Source organism: Electrona antarctica (assembly GCF_951216825.1).
Source record: "Electrona antarctica genome assembly, chromosome: 22".
In the NCBI taxonomy this organism is placed as follows: Eukaryota; Metazoa; Chordata; class Actinopteri; order Myctophiformes; family Myctophidae; genus Electrona; species Electrona antarctica.
In genome coordinates this window covers 7,634,086-7,660,407 of record NC_136805.1, presented here as the reverse complement: position 1 = coordinate 7,660,407, position 26,322 = coordinate 7,634,086, and the positions used below count along the sequence as shown (strand labels likewise).

At 42.0% G+C, this 26,322-nt stretch overlaps 1 protein-coding gene across 1 annotated transcript; it reads right to left on the bottom strand.

The window, feature by feature from the left end:
- On the bottom strand, window positions 1-26,322 carry LOC306914829 (protein Wnt-8a-like; the record flags this gene model as incomplete). The annotated part of the gene is made up of 11 exons (XM_079492028.1): window positions 25,546-26,322; window positions 20,861-20,958; window positions 20,107-20,190; window positions 18,659-18,736; window positions 15,956-16,036; window positions 15,146-15,273; window positions 8,004-8,167; window positions 1,879-2,004; window positions 1,616-1,758; window positions 866-1,479; window positions 1-151 (listed from the first exon to the last, which is right to left on the bottom strand). The coding sequence occupies exons 2-11, from the start codon at window positions 20,933-20,935 to the stop codon at window positions 1-3; spliced, it is 1,644 nt and encodes a 547-aa protein (XP_079348154.1). The 5' UTR covers window positions 20,936-20,958; window positions 25,546-26,322.

The window sequence follows — 26,322 nt, the reverse complement described above, 5'->3', positions numbered from 1 at the left end:
TCAGTTGGATCGTGCTCTCCGGAGACAGTTCCACCGTTCCCAAGCGAACTGGTGTTTGCACTCTTCCATGCCGGCCTGCGCGCCCACCTGCACGCTGCTCGTATAAGTCAAATAGGCCTTGGGTCCTGTCATAAGAAAGTTGTTTGCAGCCCTGAAATGGTGAAAAGACACACAACAGGCAATTTAAAATTGAGAGAAACAAATTATAAGGACACATGTATATAGGCCACATAACTGCGAATCCACAGACGAACTATACAATAAATAAATAAAGACTTACCAAGCGTTTGCCAGACAGCCGTTGTGGTGAAAAAGTGCTACGAGCAAAAATATAGAAATAGCCATTTTTGAGTCTGCGTTGTTGGGTGGTTGTATCACAAACCTGCTCCGATATTTGAACGAGGAACCACGCTTTGTTTCCGTGATCCCATAGCTGATTGGGCGATGGATTTAGGAAACGCCTATTGCGCACTTCAAAGGGTGACACGTTTAAAGACAGTTTATTTTATACAAATGAGACAGGGCGAGCTGCTACTATTAAAATATTTATTAAGGTTTGTTTTATCATGCAAAAATACATCCGACACAAAACGTTGCACACAACATCGAACGAGACGACAACAAACAAGTGACACACAATACAAGGGAGGGTCAATCCGTGGGAAATGAATATACAGGTTGTCATGCAGTTTGGCGATATATATATATAGTCTATCTCTCCAAGTTATATAAAGTGCATTAAAAGTCTTAATTCATGAAAGGCTGTCAGTTGCTGCGAGTCCAGGATGAGGCAGACTCGTAATGTATTGATTGCGGAGACATTCACATAACAGTCTTTACAGAGCGCGAGCATGCAGTCACTCACTGCTTGCGCTCGGTGCGCGCACGGTGCCTCTGTTTGGTTTTATTGTGCGGCCTTCGTCCGCTCGGCTTCATTTTGCGCGCAGCTCCTCTTCCCCGGCGCGCGCAATAATATTTGGCGACAACCTGCGTGCACGTCTCGCACTTGATCGTGCAGCACCAGTGAAATTTACACTTGCAGCTGCTGACCACCTCGACGCGCTTCTCCTCCACCTTGAGGCCGCAGTCGTGGCACAGCCGGCGGCAGCTCTGTCGCTCCCACTGGGAGCCGTTGTTCTTGCCTCCTCCTCCTCCCCCGCGGAGACACTCGCGGCCCTCCGTGCCGTGGTATCCCAGGCTCTGGTTCATGGCGCAGTAGTCGGGGGAGTCCTCCAGGTAGATGAGCTCCGTCTTGGGGACGCTGCTGAACGCGTTGGCGATGGCGCCGTGGTTGTCGGCGCTGTTCCCGGCCCTCATTCGCCTCTTGTCCATGTCCAGCGTCCTCGCCTGGTCGTACTTCACCTTGAGGAAGTTCCCCACGTCCCTGAAGTCCCCCAGCTGCATCCAGCAGGTCTGGAGGCTGCAGCTCCCGGATACTCCGTGGCACTTGCAGGCTTTCCTCATGGTAGATTTGATGGCCTGTCGGGAGACAAACGGGAGATATGTGTCAGGCAACTTCTACACTCTCTAGTGCACTGTATACATAATAGGCCTACTTGACATAATGAAGTAAACACATGTTTGATTATTCAAAAGATAATGAAGCACCACATACCAATCTGCCAGCTTCGTTGTTGTGCCGGTTGATGGCTGCACGCGAATCATGTCCATTTTCCAGCGCGTCCACAAACTGTTTGGAGATCTTCTCGCCGAACGCAGCATTGTCACTGCATCCGCCCCATATCCACCCTTTGCCACCTGCAGAATCAAAAGGTCTGAGTTATAATATACATAGGCCTGCGTCTCATGTCATGTTAAGATACAGAATTGTCGCCCCCAGACAGTTTTTCTTTCCTTTTGATCTATACGCCAACGTACCATTTTGTCCAATTTTGGAGTCATCGCAGCCACAGTTGTCGAAGTCTCCCATGCTGCAGTTCTTGGTCAGCGTGTACATCACTCCCGCAGCGCTGATAGCGTGGACAAAAGACGTCTCTCTTGTGGCTAAATTGAATTAGAAAGAAAATATGTTATTCATGTGTAATAATATTATTTTGCTATCAAATGTTGTACCATCATTAGGCCTTTGTAATAAGTCCAATCTATGTGCGTAACCATGCGTAATTGCATATAGGCGCCGCGTTATACATACAGCATTGGCACAACTAAAAAGTATAGGCTATAATGAATGAAACAAGCGAAATGTGCATTTCCTCACCACTGCGGAGACCGCTGTGTGTTGATAACTGGAGCGCACTTTCCGGACAGTTCCACCTGTCCCATGTGAACTGATGTTTACACTCCTGCATGCCGTTCTGCGCGCCCACCTGCACACTGCTGGCATACGTTAGGAAGGCCTTGGGTCCGGTCACGAGGAAGTTATTTACCGACCTGTAGAAAGGAAGAGACATGGTAAGTAAAGTATAGGCTATAGCTTGTCACCAGGCATCACATTATTTATTTATTTTAAATCACGCAAACGGAATACTTTAAAAGTGAGAACAAGTGTGTCTTACCAAGATGCTGCAACGTGAACTTGACAGAACATGGACATGATCATGATGAAGTGAAGATTTAGTTCCATGGTATAGCTGGCTGTCCTATATAGTCCAAATATCCCCCCAAAAAAGCGATATCTCTTTGTTAATAATATCCAAGGTGTGTGTGTGTGTGTGTCTGTGTGTGTGTGTTCCGTGAGATGGAGAGGCTACTGAATGTCTGACTGTGAAGACGGAGGATATTTATAGGGTTTTGTTCTCTTTGAGTGACAGGTTGTCTCGTCGCTAACATTTCACTGTGAAAATGCCCCAACGAGGACATTAATGGTCGTCTCCTATTGACGAATAGGAGACGTTGTTGCATAGCTGCACTTCAAAGAGTTGACGCAGACTGTTAAACAGAGCGACTCATTCATTCACCTGCCGTTCCCATGGCCTGCTTATAGACTTTTCCCACGAATTGGGGCATTTCCAAGTTATATGGTTATGTAATAATAATATTGGCTATTATTGTTGTTGTTACAATGATTATTATTATAATTATAACTATTATTATTCCTATTTCCCCCCTTCAGACTAACGGCTGAAACACATGGATAGTCAGTGCACACCCACAGGGCCCACAAAACAATGCAAATAATATATATATGTGTTTTTATTTTCTATATTTGTGTGCCTCTCCTTTACAGATTAAAAAAAAATACCAAATAAAGCACCAGTAAAAAAATAAAAATCCTAGAGTAACACGTGTCGCAACGCAATACTTTATAAGAGCGTCAGAAAAAGGGAAAAAATATATATATATGTGTTTTATTGTAAATAAAAATGTCAGGCATGAATGTTAATGTGAAGCTTTGGGGCTGCATGGAAGTGGTTGGAAATTTGTTCTTACAGCAAATGACATCAGTGTTATGAGATAAGGAGATAAGCTACGAGGTGACTGCGAAGCCATAAAGTGGAGATAATAGTCATGTAAATACCACCTCACACAGCGGCGACATTGACATGGCCGTGATAATAGGTTAATAGATGTTTCCGAAGGGAACAACTGCGAAAACTGTCTGGAATTTACAAGAAAATGCAAGAATGCTGCCGAGCAAACACGAAACGCATGTGGTGACGGCGTGGTTCATCTCGGCTATACATTTGTTTTGTTAATTGTTTAATTGTTAAACGTGCAGGACGCTCCCGCATATACAATCAAATCAAGTTAACCAACAACACCAGGTCCACATTGTGTTATTATTTTATGATAATGTGATTACGATGTTCGACGTCTTGTCACTGTCATAATAATCAACGGCCATTAAACTGCTGGTTTCTATCATTTAATATGTCAATGGATTAGGTGGCTTAAGCCCTCGCCTAATTATTGATTAACACTATGGGATCATCAAATCCCCTGTAATCCACTCAAAATCCTTTAAAACCACTTGTCACCCGTCAATGGGCCATCGGGATGTGGTCCTATATGACAATAGAGGCGACTAATCCCCAATAATTCAACTTGAGGGCTGAAACCCCAAATCTCTTGACATTGGGGGACTTTTGATTGTGGGGGGGGTTGATTCTATGATATTTCATAACATAGGCCTGGCAATTTATTTCATTTTTTTAATGTTTTGCATTGGTTTAAAACCTCCATGTCCCATTTGGGGTAGATCTGACAGTTAACAAGAACAGTTAGGACTGGAGTGTATAGCCTATACCAGACACATTGACGAGATTGGTTTATTAGTTTTATTGGTTATAAACGTGTTTTCACATTTCGTGATAATGGGCCATTCACGCATTCACACATTGCTATAGGATCATCAAATCACCCTGTAGCTAATCCACTCAAAATCCCTTAAAACCACTTAGCCTATTGTCACCCGTCAATGAGCCATATGGACCTTATTGCTAATCTATCGCCGAAACTGCCGATTATTATGGATATAATGATGATGATGATCATGTGATCGATCGTTGTGATTAATAATGTCACCATCATGATCATGCAAGCTCACCTCGAGACTATAGGGGGGGGCGGGGGCGTAGGCTATAAACAATTCTATCTTGTTATCACTGATGGCGTATACAAAGATATAGACGATATTAGGCATATAATTATACAGCACTTTATTATGATTCCTTGGTATATTTTCGTATGTTATTAGGCATACCATACGAGTAGGCCTATAGCCTATAGTACACACGATGACCGATGTGTATTCGGTTCAAATATTCGTCTATTTCCGAGGTCAGTAGTATTGGTCAAGAGACATTCAGAGCAACAATAGCCTATAGCTTAAAAAACAACACCAAGTCAATTCCGCTATAATTAAAATGTCCTAACGGGCATTTCAGCCACATTAAAGTGCTACACGGTGTATTGATGGGTGATTTACAGCAGTGTAGGGTGAGACAAATCGAGCAATAAAGTCTGTGGAGGTGACGAGGTTGACAGGTCCGAGCCCGGGTGGCAGGATCAGCGTCGCCAGGAAGGGTGGGAGGGAGGGAGGGACGTATAGAACTGTCAGGCTGGCTGGGCCACTGAAAGTATTAGTAGTATTATTATTATTATTATTATTATTATTATTACTATTTAGTTTTTCACTGGCCCATTAACATGTGATGTCCCAGGAATGGGTGGGCCAAAGGAGAAGTGCATGCCCAGCTCCATTTCTTTAAGGAATATTTAAAAAATAATACCCTGCACGTTTTTCACAGATTTTTCCCCCCTATGATGGAATATGAATAGGCCTTAACATATGAATGCATTATTGCAGGGGTGTCCAAACTGTTTTCAAAGGGGGCCATATTAGAAAATATTAAAACACGCAAGGGCCAACTACATAATATAGCTTCGGATTTAACCCATTTTGACCTGAGATCAGATTCTAAAAATGTCTTCTACATCCTGACAGTTTTCTGAAAAAGCTATGTTTCTATGTCAGTCGTAGCTTGTAGATCTGCTATTTTTCAATAGCTAAAGCAGGCCTGTCGAACTCAACTTGGGGTGAGGGCCACATTGGTCAAAAGGTCACTTGATGTGGGCAAAACGCGTGCTCATGCTGCCTCAGTCACTGCTATAACCACATATATGTGTGTGTGATATATTGATATATATAGCCAGGTAGAACCCACTTAAAACCCACATGGGCAAGCCCAGGTCCCACATAAAAACGCCCACTTGGGGCCCACCTAGGGCCCAGGTAGAACCCACTTAAAACCCACATGGGCAAGCCCAGGTCCCACATAAAAACGCCCAGTTCCATATGGGTTGCATATAGTTAGCCCACCTGGCACCCATATAGGTAGCCCACCTCTGAACCATATGGGACCCACATAGGCGTGCTGGCTGGGATCGGTCTCAAACGGTTATCTGAATAGAGAATTCTGCCAGCTGTGAGAGTTTGTCCATGTACCTGTGTGTTTAGCTCCATTAGCTCCTTTTTTGTGCAGTTACAGACATCAACATGGGGAAATTAATCGGGACGTTTTGTGACAGTTGCTTCTGCCACTTAATTTCATTAAGGTGGGTAAGGTGGGGCTGCTGATTTGAATTGTTTCTTGTTTATTTGGATCCCCATTAGCTACTACCTTATAGTAGCACTTACTCTTCCTGCTTTATGTTCTGCTTTAACCTATGTTATGTTAATGTATGTTTAGCATAAAAAATATAAAACTGCCTATATAACTAACTATAGCCTAAGTAACTGCAGTTACTGCCAACTAACTGCAGTATACATCTGAAAATGTTCTGTGCCGCCATGCAGGGACCCTCCAGAAGAGAAGGAAAATGTGTCATTTTTTGCGATGCAAAAGAAAATAGATATATAGATTAAGCTTGCAGCATGGCACAAAGAGACTTGCTGTGAGCTTGTATATCTGAAAATAGATATATAGATTAAGCTTGCAGCATGGCACAAAGTGACTTGCTGTGAGCTTGTATATCTGAAAATAGATATATAGATTAAGCTTGCAGCATGGCACAAAGTGACTTGCTGTGAGCTTGTATATCTGAAAATAGATATATAGATTAAGCTTGCAGCATGGCACAAAGTGACTTGCTGTGAGCTTGTATATCTGAAAATAGATATATAGATTAAGCTTGCAGCATGGCACAAAGTGACTTGCTGTGAGCTTGTATATCTGAAAATAGATATAGATTATGCTTGCAGCATGGCACAAATTGACTTGCTGTGAGCTTGTATATCTGAAAATAGATATAGATTATGCTTGCAGCATGGCACAAAGTGACTTGCTGTGAGCTTGTATATCTGAAAATAGATATATAGATTAAGCTTGCAGCATGGCACAAAGTGACTTGCTGTGAGCTTGTATATCTGAAAATAGATATAGACTAGAAAAAGTGCCCTTCTGGGCACAGGTCTCCACCAGGAGGATAGGAGAGTGTGTGATGTTTGGTAAAATGTTTAGGAGTAATATAAACATGTTTGTTTGGGGGCTTTGTGTATGTGCGCGTGTGCGTGTGTGTGTGTGTGTGACGCAACTTGGCCTGTTGTAGCGCCACCATGAGGCTGATTTGAAAACTGTCAAGTGGCATTTCTTCCTTAGCCTAGTGGGAATTAGCATCACCGCAATCGGACGCTGCGTTGAGGAGTTGTGGCGATTTGTACAAAACGGGCTATGAGAAATCAATCACATGATCACATGACTATGGAGAGCATGTGTACCGATTTGCGTGAAATTTGGATAAAATCTGAAGGAGTAATATTAGAAAATGTGTTTTACATATGTCGGCCTCCTGGTGGCGCTATAAAGAGCAGATGTGAAAAATTCCAGGCAAAGGTTTTTCCTTGGCCTCTAGGGAGTGTGCATACAAGGTTTTACACAGATCGGTGCAGTTATAGGTAAAAACACAAATCGTCCAGTTATAGCGCCACCATGAGGCTGAGTTGAAAATATTCAAGTGGCATTACTCCCTCTGCCTAGTGGTATTGTGTGTTGTATTATTTAAAAATATACATTTTCTGGTGTCAATTCATTGATAGGAAAATATTTTAATGACTAACAAATATTTATAATAACCTTTACCTGTACAATCCTTCCCAGTCCCAGACATGTTATCGTTAGCTGGAAAACAAAATATTGCATTACTATACAAAATTATGGTTAATACAGAAATCAGTTAATCCACAGGTTGGTATGGGTGCCTGTTAAGTGGGGTGTGGAATTCCTACCTCTGTTATGTGTTATGCCCTCCTGGTAAATTTAGTTTTTGAGTGGTGTAAACCACTCCTACAACTGGCTTTGTTAGTTTGTCTGACTGTCTGTTCGTACCAAAAAATGAGCATGGTTGCTATGGTCACCCAGTTCACACGGGTGTGATTTCATTACGTCAGACCACAGCTGATCAGTCTATATAAGACCTTACACCACTCAGTTCACACGGGTGTGATTTCATTACGTCAGACATTACGTCAGACCACAGCTGATCAGTCTATATAAGACCTTACACCACTCAGTTCACACGGGTGTGATTTTTTGGAAACGTACCACTTCTCAGTCCTTTCAGTTGGATCGCGCTCTCCGGACAGTTCCACCGTTCCCAAGCGAACTGGTGTTTGCACTCTTCCATGCCGGCCTGCGCGCCCACCTGCACGCTGCTCGTATAAGTCAAATAGGCCTTGGGTCCTGTCATAAGAAAGTTGTTTGCAGCCCTGAAATGGTGAAAAGACACACAACAGGCAATTTAAAATTGAGAGAAACAAATTATAAGGACACATGTATATAGGCCACATAACTGCGAATCCACAGACGAACTATACAATAAATAAATAAAGACTTACCAAGCGTTTGCCAGACAGCCGTTGTGGTGAAAAAGTGCTACGAGCAAAAATATAGAAATAGCCATTTTTGAGTCTGCGTTGTTGGCCGCACAGAGGAGCTCTGGTTTATGGTATAGGCCTATGTGGTGTGGTGTGGTTGTATCACAAACCTGCTCCATTATTTGAACGAGGAACCACGCTTTGTTTCCGTGATCCCATAGCTGATTGGGCGATGGATTTAGGAAACGCCTATTGCGCACTTCAAAGGGTGACACGTTTAAAGACAGTTTATTTTATACAAATGAGACAGGGCGAGCTGCTACTATTAAAATATTTATTAAGGTTTGTTTTATCATGCAAAAATACATCCGACACAAAACGTCGCACCGAACGAGACGACAACAAACAAGTGACACACAATACAAGGGAGGGTCAATCCGTGGGAAATGAATATACAGGTTGTCATGCAGTTTGGAGATATATATATATATAGTCTATCTCTACAAGTTATATAAAGTGCATTAAAAGTCTTAATTAATGAAAGGCTGTCAGTTGCTGCGAGTCCAGGATGAGGCAGACTCGTAATGTATTGATTGCGGAGACATTCACATAACAGTCTTTACAGAGCGCGAGCATGCAGTCACTCACTGCTTGCGCTCGGTGCGCGCACGGTGCCTCCGTTTGGTTTTATTGTGCGGCCTTCGTCCGCTCGGCTTCATTTTGCGCGCAGCTCCTCTTTCCCGGCGCGCGCAATAATATTTGGCGACAACCTGCGTGCACGTCTCGCACTTGATCGTGCAGCACCAGTGAAATTTACACTTGCAGCTGCTGACCACCTCGACGCGCTTCTCCTCCACCTTGAGGCCGCAGTCGTGGCACAGCCGGCGGCAGCTCTGTCGCTCCCACTGGGAGCCGTTGTTCTTGCCTCCTCCTCCTCCCCCGCGGAGACACTCGCGGCCCTCCGTGCCGTGGTAGCCCAGGCTCTGGTTCTTGGCGCAGTAGTCGGGGGAGTCCTCCAGGTAGATGAGCTCCGTCTTGGGGACGCTGCTGAACGCGTTGGCGATGGCGCCGTGGTTGTCGGCGCTGTTCCCGGCCCTCATTCGCCTCTTGTCCATGTCCAGCGTCCTCGCCTGGTCGTACTTTACCTTGAGGAAGTTCCCCACGTCCCTGAAGTCACCCAGCTGCATCCAGCAGGTCTGGAGGCTGCAGCTCCCGGATACTCCGTGGCACTTGCAGGCTTTCCTCATGGTAGATTTGATGGCCTGTCGGGAGACAAACGGAGATATGTGTCAGGCAACTTCTACACTCTCTAGTGCACTGTATACATAATAGGCCTACTTGACATAATGAAGTAAACACATGTTTGATTATTCAAAAGATAATGAAGCACCACATACCAATCTGCCAGCTTCGTTGTTGTGCCGGTTGATGGCTGCACGCGAATCATGTCCATTTTCCAGCGCGTCCACAAACTGTTTGGAGATCTTCTCGCCGAACGCAGCATTGTCACTGCATCCGCCCCATATCCACCCTTTGCCACCTGCAGAATCAAAAGGTCTGAGTTATAATATACATAGGCCTGTTAAGATACAGAATTGTCGCCCCCAGACAGTTTTTCTTTCCTTTTGATCTATACGCCAACGTACCATTTTGTCCAATTTTGGAGTCATCGCAGCCACAGTTGTCGAAGTCTCCCATGCTGCAGTTCTTGGTCAGCGTGTACATCACTCCCGCAGCGCTGATAGCATGGACAAAAGACGTCTCTCTTGTGGCTAAATTAAATTGGAAAGAAAATATGTTATTCATGTGTAATAATATTATTTTGCTATCAAATGTTGTACCATCATTAGGCCTTTGTAATAAGTCCAATCTATGTGCGTAACCATGCGTAATTGCATATAGGCGCCGCGTTATACATACAGCATTGGCACAACTAAAAAGTATAGGCTATAATGAATGAAACAAGCGAAATGTGCGTTTCCTCACCACTGCGGAGACCGCTGTGTGTTGATAACTGGAGCGCACTTTCCGGACAGTTCCACCTGTCCCATGCGAACTGATGTTTACACTCCTGCATGCCGTTCTGCGCGCCCACCTGCACACTGCTGGCATACGTTAGGAAGGCCTTGGGTCCGGTCATGAGGAAGTTATTTACCGACCTGTAGAAAGGAAGAGACATGGTAAGTAAAGTATAGGCTATAGCTTATCACCAGACATCACATTATTTCTTTTTTTTAAATCACGCAAACGGAATACTTTAAAAGTGAGAACAAGTGTGTCTTACCAAGATGCTGCAACGTGAACTTGACAGAACATGGACATGATCATGATGAAGTGAAGATTTAGTTCCATGGTATAGCTGGCTGGCTATATAGTCCAAATATCCCCCCAAAAAAGCGATATCTCTTTGTTAATAATATCCAAGGTGTGTGTGTGTGTGTGTGTCTGTGTGTGTGTGTGTTCCGTGAGATGGAGAGGCTACTGAATGTCTGACTGTGAAGACGGAGGATATTTATACGGTTTTGTTCTCTTTGAGTGACAGGTTGTCTCGTCGCTAACATTTCACTGTGAAAATGCCCCAACGAGGACATTAATGGTCGTCTCCTATTGACGAATAGGAGACGTTGTTGCATAGCTGCACTTCAAAGAGTTGACGCATACTGTTAAACAGAGCGACTCATTCATTCACCTGCCGTTCCCATGGCCTGCTTATAGACTTTTCCCACGAATTGGGGCATTTCCAAGTTATATGGTTATGTAATAATAATATTGGCTATTATTGTTGTTGTTACAATGATTATTATTATAATTATAACTATTATTATTCCTATTTCCCCCCTTCAGACTAACGGCTGAAACACATGGATAGTCAGTGCACACCCACAGGGCCCACAAAACAATGCAAATAATATATATATGTGTTTTTATTTTCTATATTTTTGTGCCTCTCCTTTACAGATAAAAAAAAAAAGACCAAATAAAGCACCAGTAAAAAAATAAAAATCCTAGAGTAACACGTGTCGCAACGTTAGATTATTAGTTTTATTGTTTATAAACGTGTTTTCACATTTCATGAAAATGGGCTATCGTCGAAACTGCCGATTATTATGGATATGATGATGATGATGATCATGTGATCGATCGTTGTGATTAATAATGTCAACATCATGATCATGCAAGCTCACCTCGAGACGCAATACTTTATAAGAGCGTCAGAAAAAGGAAAAAAAATATATATATGTGTTTTATGGTAAATAAAAATGTCAGGCATGAATGTTAATGTGAAGCTTTGGGGCTGCATGGAAGTGGTTGGAAATTTCTATCATTTAATATGTCAATGGATTAAGTGGCTTAAGCCCTCGACTAATTATTTATTAACACTATGGGATCATCAAATCCCCTGTAATCCACTCAAAATCCTTTAAAACCACTTGTCACCCGTCAATGGGCCATCGGGATGTGGTCCTATATGACAATAGAGGCGACTAATCCCCAATAATTCAACTTGAGGGCTGAAACCCCAAATCTCTTGACATTGGGGGACTTTTGATTGTGGGGGGGGGGGGGGGGGAGTTGATTCTGATATTTCATAACATAGGCCTGGCAATTTATTTCATTTTTTTTAATGTTTTGCATTGGTTTAAAACCTCCATGTCCCATTTGGGGTAGATCTGACAGTTAACAAGAACAGTTAGGACTGGAGTGTATAGCCTATACCAGATTGGTTTATTAGTTGTATTGGTTATAAACGTGTTTTCACATTTCGTGAAAATGGGCCATTCACGCATTCACGCATTGCTATAGGATCATCAAATCACCCTGTAGCTAATCCACTCAAAATCCCTTAAAACCACTTAGCCTATTGTCACCCGTCAATGACGATATTAGGCATATAATTATACAGCACTTTATTATGATTCCTTGGTATATTTTCGTATGTTATTAGGCATACCATACGAGTAGGCCTATAGCACACACGATGACCGATGTGTATTCGGTTCAAATATTCGTCTATTTCCCGAGGTCAGTAGTATTGGTCAAGTGACATTCAGAGCAACAATAGCCTATAGCTTAAAAAACAACACCAAGTCAATTCCGCTATAATTAAAATGTCCTAACGGGCATTTCAGCCACATTAAAGCGCTACACGGTGTATTGATGGGTGATTTACAGCAGTGTAGGGTGAGACAAATCGAGCAATAAAGTCTGTGGCGGTGACGAGGTTGACAGGTCCGAGCCCGGGTGGCAGGATCAGCGTCGCCAGGAAGGGAGGGAGGGAGGGAGGGACGTATAGAACTGTCAGGCTGGCTGGGCCACTGAAAGTATTAGTAGGCCTAGCCTATTAGCAAGTGTCGAAGTTGGCTATAATCAAAAAGTGTATATTATTATTTAGTTTTTCACTGGACCATTAACATGTGATGTCCCAGGAATGGGTGGGCCAAAGGAGAAGTGCATGCCCAGCTCCATTTCTTTAAGGAATATTTAAAAAATAATACCCTGCACGTTTTTCACAGATTTTCCCCCCCTATGATGGAATATGAATAGGCCTTAACATATGAATGCATTATTGCAGGGGTGTCCAAACTGTTTTCATAGGGGGCCATATTAGAAAATATTAAAACACGCAAGGGCCAACTACATAATTTAGCTTCGGATTTAACCCATTTTGACCTGAGATCAGATTCTAAAAATGTCTTCTACATCCTGACAGTTTTCTGAAAAAGCTATGTTTCGTAGCTTGTAGATCTGCTATTTTTCAATAGCTAAAGCATAACATAATGCTAACACCTAAAGGGGTTCCCGCCCAGAATGGGTTTTAAACGATTCTATTTAACACCTATTTAATCCATTCATGAAATGTGCCCATAGCGCCCGGACCACTTTTACCGACGGACCGGATGTTGTTGTGAATGTGTGTGTAGCAGCTAACATTAGCCACGCCACTATAGAGTCGATCGACAACAACGGGAGGTATATAAGAATAAATCTATCGCGACTAGCGACTGGACCGCGGAGGGCCGTCTAACACAGGATATTTTTTTATAATTAGGCGGGATTATTTACGTTAAGATTTTCGTTGTCGTCAGCTAAACAGGCAGGGAGCATTTTCGATGACGTGTCACTGTTGTGCAACACCGAGGATTGCACAACAAGCGCATCTAGGCTGTGGAGCGATGAGATCCGTTTTCATATCACTAATTTGACGGAGATGAATGAATCTCCGTCTCGGCCACATGACCGTGACCTTGAACTTGACGGTGATTTACGTCATGGGCCTTTAAACTGTTAACTATTATCAGCAATATTTAATATCAATGGTCTTCTGTCAGGTGTGTGCTGTGAACAAAAGTGTATCTCAGCCTTTTTTCAGCCTTATGTCACATTACCAAATGTAACCAAGCTAGGAAGATAAAAAACGAAATACAAGGAACAAGGAACACTTACAAATTATACTCTGCGAAATGCCCAGGTTAAAAAACTTTAATGTAAAAATGAATTGAATTGAAATCTTTATTTGAATAAGCAATTTAAAACAATATAAACAGAAACGACAGAATAAGTACAAAATAATAAAAAAGCAAATTCAAAAGGAGTGAGAAGAAGCAAAGCTTATTGCTCCCACCCCCTTTCCATCATTACTAAGTATCATTAATCATATACATAATCATACATAAACACACAAACTTGTAGGTCTGCTATTTTTGAAAAACGACTGACATAGAAACATAGCTTTTTCAGAAAACTGTCAGGATGTAGAAGACATTTTTTAGAATCTGATCTCAGGTCAAAATGGGTTAATGTATCCATTTTGAGACTGAACAAATGTACACTTCACAGTAATATTCTCTTGCAAAAGCATTATTGTTATACCACCCCTTCATGGGGTGTGTAATTGAAATGTCCCTTTAATGTGACAAGTGCAAGAGCGGTGATGCAACTTTGATCCATCAGTATTGGATGTGTCCTAAATTACAACCATTTTGGGGGAATGTGTTCAATACTCTATCCAACATTCTACATCAAAATCTAGACCCAGATCCCTTAGTGGCTCTCCTTGGCACTGCTGGAAGGGATGACCTTCCTCTAACACGCATAGAGTGTCGTATGGTCGACTTTGCCTTGTTGCTCGCTAGGCGTGCCATTCTGTTCAAATGGAAGGATGCTGCCCCGCCCGTGCTCCGTCAGTGGCTTCGTGATATAATGTCCTGTCTCGAGTTGGAGATGTTGAGGTTTTCAATTGCCGGCTCTGAGAAAAAGTTTTACAAGACCTGGGGCCCGTTTATGACATTCTACCACAACACACAAACTGCATAGTGTGCCGTGCCTATGCCTCGGCCAACGCCAAACCACAACAGAAACAAAATCTGCTCTATGAAAAATCTGCTTTTTTATTTTATTTTATTATATTTTTATTTTTTGTAATTATGTATGCATGTATTTTGTGTATGTGTGTATGTATATATATATATATATATTTATTTTATTTCCTCCAGACTGTTCTGACTATCCTTGGGATTGTGGGTGGGGGGAGGGTGGGATAGGGGATTGAGTTTTATTTTTATATTTTATGTGTCTGTCTAATACTTGCCCCTGGGCTATTGTCGAAAAACCTGAATAAAAAGATTTTGAAAAGAAAGAAATGTCCCTTTAAAGGCCTATTCATAATCCAGTTTTCGGTGAAGAGGTGACCACCGTTTCGGTGAAGAGGTGACCACCGTTTCGGTGAAGAGGTGACCACCGTTTCGGTGAAGAGGTGACCACCGTTTCGGTGGTTAGTAAAAACAGAGAGAAGACGTCATGTTGTAGTTTTCAGTGGTCAACCTCTTCACCGAAAACTGGACTAGTATGAATGCTTATTCCCCATTTTACCTCATGAGGCCCCCTGGCGGAGAGAAGGAGTAGCACCGCAGCATGGGGAAAGAATTGCGCAACAGGATGGCCAGCAGGGAAGCTGTACCTCCGCCCAGACTGTGGCCAGTGATGACCAGCTTATATTCCTAGAAACACGGGTACACAATATAAACACACACTCGTGCAATCCATAATTCAATTTCTGACCAATTGTTTCTTAGCTTTTTTTTATATCTCCTTCAATAATCGTGATGATGATTTTAGGCTACAACAATGATGAAGGCTGAATAGCATCATATCTTTGTCTGATTTTATTATATTGTTTATATATTGTCAAATATACCCCCCCAATAAACAAAACTTCCATAGTCAGTTTGGTCTCTGTACTTGGTCCCCTCCTTTTTTCTCTCTACACCAAATCTCTTTGCTGAAATTAGCAGATCTTAGGGCACCGTTTAATTCTACCTATGAGGGTGATTCTGCAAATGCTTTTCAATGGGAATGGAGTGGTTTCTTGCCATTCGCAAATTTCTACAAAAGAAAACGCTCCGTTACCATTGGAAAAAAAATGAGGAATCCACCCTCAAAGGTTGAATTAAAACTTTTTTTTAATTTTGAATTAAACTTTGATATGACTGTGCCCTTATGGCATTTCAAGCCTATAACATGGCCAAAATGCTCCCACGGTTACAGTGATGCCACGGTTAAAGTGGTTATTTCTGAGAGTTTGTTAAAAAATCTAACCATCAACCACTAATCTGTGTACACTCTCAGAGTTGCAAATGGATAAATCAACACAGAGGATTTCATGGTGTAGTCAAGGCTTACCGGTGCAATGGAGAAAGCTTGGTTCAGGATGCCATCATTGACCAGCTTTTTGTAGATATACGTCGCTGCCTGAGACATGCCCTGAGAGAGTAGAGACAACATTAGGGCCGATTCGTACTCCTATTTTAGAGCCGAATAAAAGTCGGTTCGGCGCTGTAGAGCCTACAATGTGACGTCATTTGAGGTTCGGGGGGGCGGGTACCGTCCTAAAGTCGGCTCTTCGGTGCTACTGACATTTTCTGACGAGCCGAAATCATTTCGGCACTACAGTATGAATCGGCCCTTACTCTCCGCCTGGGGATCAGCTGTTTCATATCGGTGCTGTCGGGTGGAAACCTTGTATGTCCAAAAAGAACCTTCCTTTTAACTGTGTTTGATGTGTTTGTATGCTGTCCTCTCATGTCTTGTTATGTCAGTTTTGTTTAGTGTTCAATGTGCGGGGAGTCGGGGACTACGGATGGACATTAGCATCTCTGCTAAATCCGGTGTATTTACGCTACATTTTCATGTAGTGTTAATTAATATACTCTGTTCCGTCCAAATAAACCAATCAAAGTAAAGTAAAGCCATCGGGTGGAAACCAATGTATGTTCAAAAAACGTCCCTTTTGTCGTTATTTAAAAAACATTTGAGAATAGCCTACAAATAGTTTGTGTGACACAGATATGAGGTTTCTGCCCGACAGCAACGATATGACAGGTGGTGGAAAAAGTACACAGTTTTTACTAAACCCATTTTGACCTGAGATCAGATTCTAAAAATGTCTTCTATATCCTGACAGTTTTCTGAAAAAGCTATGTTTCTATGTCAGTGGTTCTTTGATTTTTCAAAAATAGCAGATCTACAAGCTCGTAGCACGCTATGAGCGCTATGAGCTTGTAGATCTGCTATTTTTCAATAGCTAAAGCATAACATAATGCTAACACCAAAAGGGGTTCCCACCCAAAATGGGTTAAGTATCAATACTACAATGCAGAAATACTCCGGAATTCAAAAGTAAAAGTACAAAGGTATTGGCATCGCAACATACTTAAAGGGATAGTAAGTAAGGTAAGTAGGCCTTGCCAAGCCACGAGGCCCTCGTGGCTGTGAAGAGGCCCATAGGGCAGGGGCTTATCTCCTGTTTCTGGAGCGTGAGGCAGCTTGATGTACAAGTACACCTACAACCCCTGGACTAGCCCCATATGTGCGCACAACTTCCTTGAAAAACATGGAAGTAGCTGACTAAACAAGCGACCTAAAGTAAAATTAGTTTAGCTCATTATCGGACCTTTACTTTTTGGATACGATGTGCAGAAAAGGGTAAGCAACGTTCCTAATGGAAACCATGCGCCGGTTCTGAAACGCAGTGGAATGGTAACTGTGTGTGACCTCATCTGGGAGCTACAGAATGAGCATAGGGACTGAGGGCACATATGGGGCTACCCCTGGGAGCTACAGAATGAGCATAGGGACTGAGGGCACATATGGGGCTACCCCTGGGAGCTACAGAATGAGCATAGGGACTGAGGGCACATATGGGGCTACCCCTGGGAGCTACAGAATGAGCATAGGGACTGAGGGCACATATGGGGCTACCCCTGGGAGCTACAGAATGAGCGTAGGGACTGAGGGCACATATGAGACTACGCCTGGACATGATGCAATCCTTGATGCTGAGTGCCAAGCAGGGAGGCACTGGGTGAGTCTTTGTTATGCCCCGGCCAGGGATCGAACTCCGACCTCCCAGTCTCAGGGCGGACACTAGGTCTAAACACAAGGCCACTGAGCTGGTAAAAGGGTAGCTCTGATCCATAGCTCTAAATGCGTTTCATTTAGAGCTATGTTACTCTCAACTTCCGCCGCTCGCATGAATGCATACCAGCCTCTCGTAAATAAAAATAACGTTTTTGCTACTCACCAAAACAAAGGCGGGTCGTGTCATTAGAAAGCCTACTTTCCTTAGTGGACGCACTCTGAGCCCCCCACCACACGTATAAACTGTACTTTTTGACCAAAAGGGGATTTTGTTTCCACCGGGAAAAAAATACTTTTAGTTACTCCGCTGCGCCCTCTACCGATATTGCCCAGAGAACTGCCTCATAGAGAATATTTTTCCTCCGGTGAAAAAAAAATCCCTTTCTGGCCAAAAAGTACCATGTATACGTGTGGTGGGGGGCTCAGAGTGCGTCCACTAAGGAAAGTAGGCTTTCTAATGACACAACTCGCCTTTGTTTTGGTGAGTAGCAAAAACGTTATTTTACTTACGCTAAAGAGGAGAGGCTGGTCTGCATTCATGCGAGTGGCGGAAGTTGAGAGTAACATAGCTCTAAATGAAACACATTTAGAGCTATGGACCAGAGCTAGTAAAAGGGATACTTCAATCAAAAATACAAATTTTATATCAATAAGTCTCCGCCAGGAGACTCAAACAGTCTCGGCCAGTCATCAAACTATTGGCTTCGGAATGCGACAAAAACAAAAAACTCTCCATGGGGTGTGTAATTGTGTCATTTTGGGGGTGAACTACTCCTTTTAAAGCACCAAAAGTACTCAATGTGCAGAATGTCCCATTTTGTAAGTTTTCAAATGTATACAAATCGTTAGAAAATAGCAGATCTAAATCTACAAACTAAGTAACTAGTCTTACGAAACACAAAACACAAAATAAAAGACAGCAGCATGTCAGTAAACACACAGACAGCAGCAGGCCCTTCGGTTCACCTTGTGAGCGTAGCAGGTTCCCGACACGCCGTCCACCGGCAGGTTCTCACATTCAGCAGAGAGGTCCGTCAGCACGTCCTGCATCACAAACGGGAGACACAGCAATACCAAAGATGGTTTATGTATGAAGATGGGCCAACTTCAATGGAGCCACTAGAGGCGAAATGGTACACAAAGCCTACAAATGGTCTCCTAAATATAGTAGGCGTTGTTTGCTTCATAGGGGTCAGAGCCCCCTATGTGTTGTCCGTGAAATTGCAGGTGGACAGAGAGAGGCTTCCGGACTCATCTCAAATCTTGCGAGAGTTTGTTGCTGGGATAAAGAAATGTCATTAACAAAGTAGATTTTCTCCTGATTTGTCTCGCTAAAAGAAGCCAATTTACTATGAATATCTTGTAAATAGTGTGTGCCTTGTGATGATTTGGTCCAGTATTTAGTTCAGTGACCATGGAGTTAAGGAATGGTTCAGAAGCTGTGTTCACGTTCACTCTCCCATTGGAAATGAATAGACTCCAACATTCTTCCTGTCTCCTAATAATGTTACCGCCCACCTCATGCAGATACAGGAAGTAGAGCAAAGTTGGCCTCTCTTGCTAATTCTCCTCTTGGGCAATACGTTGACCAGAGCACTGGTTCCCCAAAGACTGGGTCAGGAGTCAACACATTTTCATGGGTCCCTTTATTTGTTTTCGTTTCCTACATTTTGTTTTTAATTATTATTATTTCAAACATTTTCAAAAAGTGTTCCCAAAAAAAAGATAACTTTTTCATGAATTAAATTAAAAACAAATTCAATGATTATTTTTTTGTAATTTCATGAAGAAATCAAAGAAAAATCTAAGAAATTATATCATTTAAATGTATCTTACGTTTAAGAAGTAGTGAAAATAGCCGATGTACAAGCTCACAACACGGCGCGAGGCGTCGCGTTGTGCGCTTGTAGATCGGCTATTTCCACTAGTTTGGGTACCAGGGAGACATCTAGTTTCTCTTTTGGGTCACGGGCTAAAAAGGTTAGGAACCACTGGACCAGAGTACACTGTGTTCGTAATGAGAGACACATGGATATACAGTAAGGGCCACAACTTTGGGGTTTTCCAGATCTGCAGGGGATCTACACACTAAAATCCTGAGTGTTCAGTTATCCATTTGTAACTCAGAGAGTTAAATTAATACTGTGGATTTACTGTGTGCCACGGTTATTATAGTATAACTAAAACTAACTAAAATTAGATATTGAAAAATAACATTTGAGTTTAAGTCATACTTTGTTACTTAAGCTATTTTTCATATACGGGTAATATTTAAATAGTTTATTTTTCACAACCGTTACACATAAATGTGCTTTTTGAAAGACTATTAAACACAATTTTGTGTGTCTGTCCCCAACAATGAAACAAATATTTAAAAAACAATGAAAAAGGCCAAACTATACTGTGTAACTCACCCTGAGTGACAGCGTTCCTCTAACAGCAACCAGTATGGCTTCTCTCTTATGATCCAGGGCCACAAAGAACGGGATCTCGTAGATCTACGACAAATGTTTTATTTTATCTTTTCATTCAGTAAATCAGCATCAACCACATGAATCCTAGTCAGTGTATGGGTTTTTTTTTTTCAGTTTAGTTTAGTTTATTATTATTATTGTTGCCATTAGCTGGCAACAGCTATTCTTCCTGGGGTCCTCACAGAATAATATACATACAAAAAAACATTACAACATTACAGATATCACAAAAGAAAAGAAAGAAAAAAACAAACAAAAAAAATATATTAAAGCATAACTACGGTTAGTGCATTCACTCTAGATTACATTAACTGGTATATTGACATAAACAGAATTACAATTTCGCCATATATATATAAGAAAGTCATTCAGTCTTTTCTTAAAGTGCCTTTTACCCTTAATTTCTGTGATGCATACTGGTAGAGAGTTCCAGAAAGTCATTGCCCTGTAATGAATACATGACTGTATTCTTCATTGCATCAGTTCTTGGCTTAGGCACTGTAAATCGACCCATTGCAACATGTCTGGTATTATGTCTGTGTCTATCACTGGTATAATGAATATTTTTATATAAGCATTTTGGTTTTTTATTTGAACAAATGTTCCTAAAAAAATCCAGCCAGACTAGCAGCTAATCTCTGCTCCACCAACAGCCATGACAGCTTCTGATGATTTAACAGTGTAGGAATAATACCTTTTCAATATTTGAGAACGATGCTCCAGATGTAAAGCAGAAATATGGACGTACACCATGTATTTTTCCCCTCATGGGCTGGAATGGATTGTATTGCTCTGTCAAAACAAAGAAATAGAGCACATGGATAGAGCTACAAAGCATACAAAGCAAAAACTACAAAGCATTATTTCTCATTCACATTGTAGTCTCATTGACCACTTTTGTCCACCTAGCCATACTACCACCTCATTCTTGAATAATGAAGTTGTAAAAAAAAAAAAAGATGTTCCAATTAGCCAATATACAAGCTCACAAAATACACTACTTTCTGCTGCCATTTTTTTATTGGAATGACAGAGTTACCGTGTGGGGGTCACACCCAGACCCCCAGGGACGCGCCCAGGGGGCCTGGCCGGTTCCGGCAAGCCGCCCCGCGTTGAGAAATGACAGAGTTACCGTGTGGGGGTCCCCAGGGGGTCCCACTACTGTACTGTCACACACACACACACACACACACACACACACACACACACACACACACACACACACACACACACACACACACACACACACACACACACACACACACACACACACACACACACACACACACACACACACACACACACACACACACACACACACACACACACACACACACACACACACACACAAGCATCGATTTCCACCATGGACAGCGATGCTCTCTTTCTCTCTCAGACGCGTGTCTGTGTCCGTCTGTCTCTTGGAAATCCCAGTAATTCTGTCCAGACTGTGGTTGGCTACAATGCTACATTCATTGATCACTTTAAACAGTGTGCTTCAAAACGTGTTTTAAATTCTAATGTGAGATGTTTAGATCTGCATTAATTATTTTAGGTTCCGTCTGTCTTCTTAGTGGTCCATCCTTGCATTCTCATTAATGAACACTTTGAACTGCTTTAAAAATAACCAAATCCTAGGTCACATTAGTGTTGCCTCCATTTGAAAAGTTGTTTACTTAAAAAAAAAAAAAAAAATCACACCGTGTGAAGTGAGGGGCGCTAATATATTAAAGAGACAATATGACGTAAATGTCGCCCAGGCGGTGGCGTAACCGTCTGGGCACCCGACTGGTAATCCAGTCGCAGTGTGCCGCGGGTTCGACTCCCGAGCCGGCCTTTACTGCATGTCTTCCCCCATCTCTCTTCCGTTTCCTGTCAGCCTACTGTCTGTCCCTTCAAAAACCAATAAAAGGCATAAGCCGCAAAAAAAATATCTTAAAAAAAAAAATATATATATATATATATGACGTAAATGTCAAAATCATCATATATACAGTTAAAGAAAGTAAAAATCACACCTGTGTGAAGTGAGGGGCTCTCTTATCATCTTACAACATCAAGGAGGGAATTCGGTATAGGTGATGTAAAACAAACTGTCAAAACAAACATTAAATTGTCTTTATTGTTAATGGGATTTAATGTTTGCGTTAGGGACAAAACAAACATTAATTTCTCTTCATTGTCAATGGCGTTTTTAAAACAAACATTGAACTAAAGACAAACATTAAACCTGTATATAGGAGGGCCTAGCACCCCTCAAAAAGGGAAAAACATGTACAGACAGTGCAGTATGGGAAAAGGGGTGGGACATTGACTTTTTGAGTTTTGAATTGCAACCTACCATAGGTGCTCTTTGAGAGTGGTTTTGAAGGAGTATAGGGATTCACATTTCTTAATGGCTCTTGGTAGGGCATTATACATTTTAGTGGCATAGGAGCTAAATGAATTTAATCGCTTATTTGAGCCGAATCTGGGTTGCACGTGGTTTGTTGAACTCCCTCTGGTGTTGTGATTGTGGACTTTGTATTGACTATTGATACTTTTGTTTGAATTGTACCCATTCTAGTACTAATGTGAATACAAATTTCAAGCAAGCAAGCAAGCAAGCTACTAGGCTACTCATAATACATCTTGTCCAAGTCAATTTGGGGGTTTGGAACTTTATGACTGGAACCCAACACACTGAAAAGCTGTAAACATCTTCTCTAGATGTATTATTGGACACAATAATAAGTCAACCAACGAAATGTAAATGAGCTACATGTACACGTCTTCCATCCTGGGCTGTGGGCGTGGCAATGTTATGGTGAAATAACGTTTACCCCAGGGATGCAAAAATGTCCACTAATGTTTACAAACAAGAAACATTTTCTATATTAAGGTTCTTTTAAAACTGAATCTATTTGCAAGTGAATCAATGCTGGAATCTGGGAATCAATGTGCAAAGATGTTTTCAACCAACTCTAAGTTAGTTAAGCATTGTTAACAAAACGAGAAACGCGTTCCAGTGAAGACGTTGCTTATAATATAAGCTACTATAGCCATGTTGAAGAATTCTGTGTTTACAAACACACAAGCACGCTAATGGAGGGTGCTCAGGGCGTGAAACCTGAGGACAAAGACATTCCAATGACCAATCGAAAGCTTGTATGCAAATCTCGGAACTGCTCCTCTCCGCCCCAAAACAGTGAAAAAACAAGCATACTTTGACTTATAAATACATACATTTAATTTGACCAAATCAACAATCTGTTGGAATGAAAACCTTCAACATTCAAACTGTGTTAATATGAAAAAAATGAAAATCACACAAAAGGCGATTTTCTCCCTTTTCATTATAGGCGAGTTGAGGACCATTTTGCCAGGCTCGGTCACATATGTGACCCCTCACAGTAGTTTGATATACAAGGGGGCCATGGTCATTTTTTTTACATATTATGAAACATAATGTAAGCTTTCATATGATGTATTGTTCATTGAAATTGGAAAAAAAATGAAGAAGATATGACCATCTGAAACTTGTTGAACTGGAAACCCCAAAGCAGAGAATTTCCCCTGCAAAGATTCCAAAGATGTTAGCACCTCTGGGCCCCAGGAATGGGTGTGACAATAGATACTTGTCTCCACCCCTAATGGCTTGCATAATCACTCCCCCACCCACTAACCACTCCCCCACTAGGTTAGCTGTCAGTGGACACTTAGTAGGCAGTGTGGGAAAGTACATGTTGTTTTACTTAAGTTAAAGTATCAATATTGCAATATAGAAATATAGGACTGACGTTGTTTAGTGTATGTTTTGTAATAATACAATCTAAAAAGTAACTAGTAGGCTAACTGAGTTTTCAAAAAAATACATGTGGAGTAAAACTACTTGCAGCCTTGTAGTTTTAGACCCATGCTTTTAATTGCTAAATTTAAAAATGCTGTATGTTTACATTACATTATTATTAATATGTACAACGGTACCTTTTTTACCCCTAAATACATGGCTTAAATCAGCCGTGCAATGATGTGAAAGAGTTAAAATCTTTTCAACAGAAAGTCAGGGGAAAAAATACCTTAGACGTTTGTTATGATCCTTTCCACGTTTTAAGAAGATCACACCAGGAATTGTACTACACATGTCATCACATTCAATATTTGAGCTGTTCTTCTAACAACAACGTCATGGATTGATCAAATTATATAAAAGACGGATTTCACCGCGACGCGCGACCATGCGGACACGCAATGTTATTCATTCAGTATTGATCATCAGGCAGCAGCATTCAACGGTAATAAAGTTACAAAGATTTAAACACAGTGCTAAACCACACATAGCTACACGTGTTCACTGATATAAAGGGCAAAATAATGGTTTACAAGTAACTAAAACAATCGTCAGAACGCACAGCTGTGTGTAGTGTGGAGACCACAAACACAAAACTGGCAGCGACTTTTTTTCTTCAGTGGACGAAGACGGGTAAATCACTTAATTTATACTTTTATTACAAGATCCAACAGCATCATATCAAGTTAACAATAATGATGTTGTTGTGTTTGTGTCACAGAAACACTGCAACTAATCTTGGCGGCTTGAGCTGGAGAACAAAGAGCCAATCGAAACGACTCTATGTAAATACGTGTAGGAATGTTCACACCCCCAAAATGCGCAAATAAACTGTAAATACAGAGACATTTTTGCAATGTAATTACAACGACTTAATGACACTAAAACGACTTTCTGATGGAATAAAAACATTCTTTAACATTCCAACTGTGTTAATGTGGCAAAAAACGAAAACCAAAAAAAAAAAAAAAAAAAGCTATTTTGGTCTATTGTGTAGTTTCATTAGAGCAGACTTGTGGTTGAAAATACTGTGAGGGGTCACATATTTACCAGTCGACAGCTAGTCAGCCAATAAGCCTATCTCACAGAATTTCCCCGCCCCCCTAAATACGCCCCCTTTCGGGGTTAGTGGTGATAGCGTGACGTCACTCCATAGACGCTACATGTTAAAAGAGGTTATTTAAGAAGTCTACAACTTTTGTTTTCTCAAGGTAAGGTTTGTTCTATCTGCTCGACCTGATTTACCATCTTGTTTGCTTCATAATAATATTGGTCTGTCACATTTTTACATTAGAAAATGTACTTAGATTCTCCAGAGAAAAAAACGTGTAAATGCCCATGTTAAAGTCACCACTATTTACCGGAAGTGGGCGTGAAAAACGGGCTGTGAGATAGGCCTATCAGGATACGACGCCGCTCGGCGTCGTATCCTGGTTGGCTGACTGCATTACAAAAAGACGAATTCTCGCGTCACCTGTCGGTAGAGTATCGGCCAATCACCTGTTGGGAGCGCCACAACTAATTTGCATATGTATGGTATAAACGCTTACCGTTTTCGCTGTATTTTCATATCGTTCCTGATCACTGGTTTGAGAAGAGATGGCTAACATTTATGTGCAGTTAGTCCGCGGTCCCCCGGAGCTTGACGAGACCTACCCATGGTTGCGTGACCACTTATGGCTGCAAAGTCGGAGGAGGAAACACCACCAGGAGAGGAGGTTGAGGAAGGTGATGATGAGAGAGCGGAGACAGAGGAAACTCCGGGAGGCCGAGAAAACTCTGCTCGAAATCCAGCGATACCTCGCCATGATACTGGAGTCACTGCAGTGACCTTGGAGTTCATCTCCCAACACAACGGCCCTTTTAAAGGCCACCATTTGTTCAATGAAAGAGTACCCTCCTATGATTCCTATCTTAAACTACACTACACTACACTACACTACACGACTAGTAACTACTGCTCCAGTGCTGTGTGGTTAGCGGCCGTTGAGCACACTCCAGAGTCCAGCGGCGTTCCCTGGCGCCGCTCAGGGCAGGGCAGCTAGTCAGCCGGCCGGCCAAGTGGATGGTAGCCCGGCGGGGTGTCCGGATTGGACGCCACTGACAGGCTGGGTCATCGTCGACTCGAGAATAGCTCACAGGTTTAATTAAAACAGTCCTTTCACCAATTACATATCCAAGGCTCATCGAGTAGACCTTATTCGGGGAACTGTCTGATAACAGAAAGGGCATGCTTTAGTTTAGACTAGTCATTGGCTCAAGTCAGTGGACTTTATCTGGGGAAAGAACTGATCCAGACAGCGGTCGGTCTCTCCACACAGCAGCCC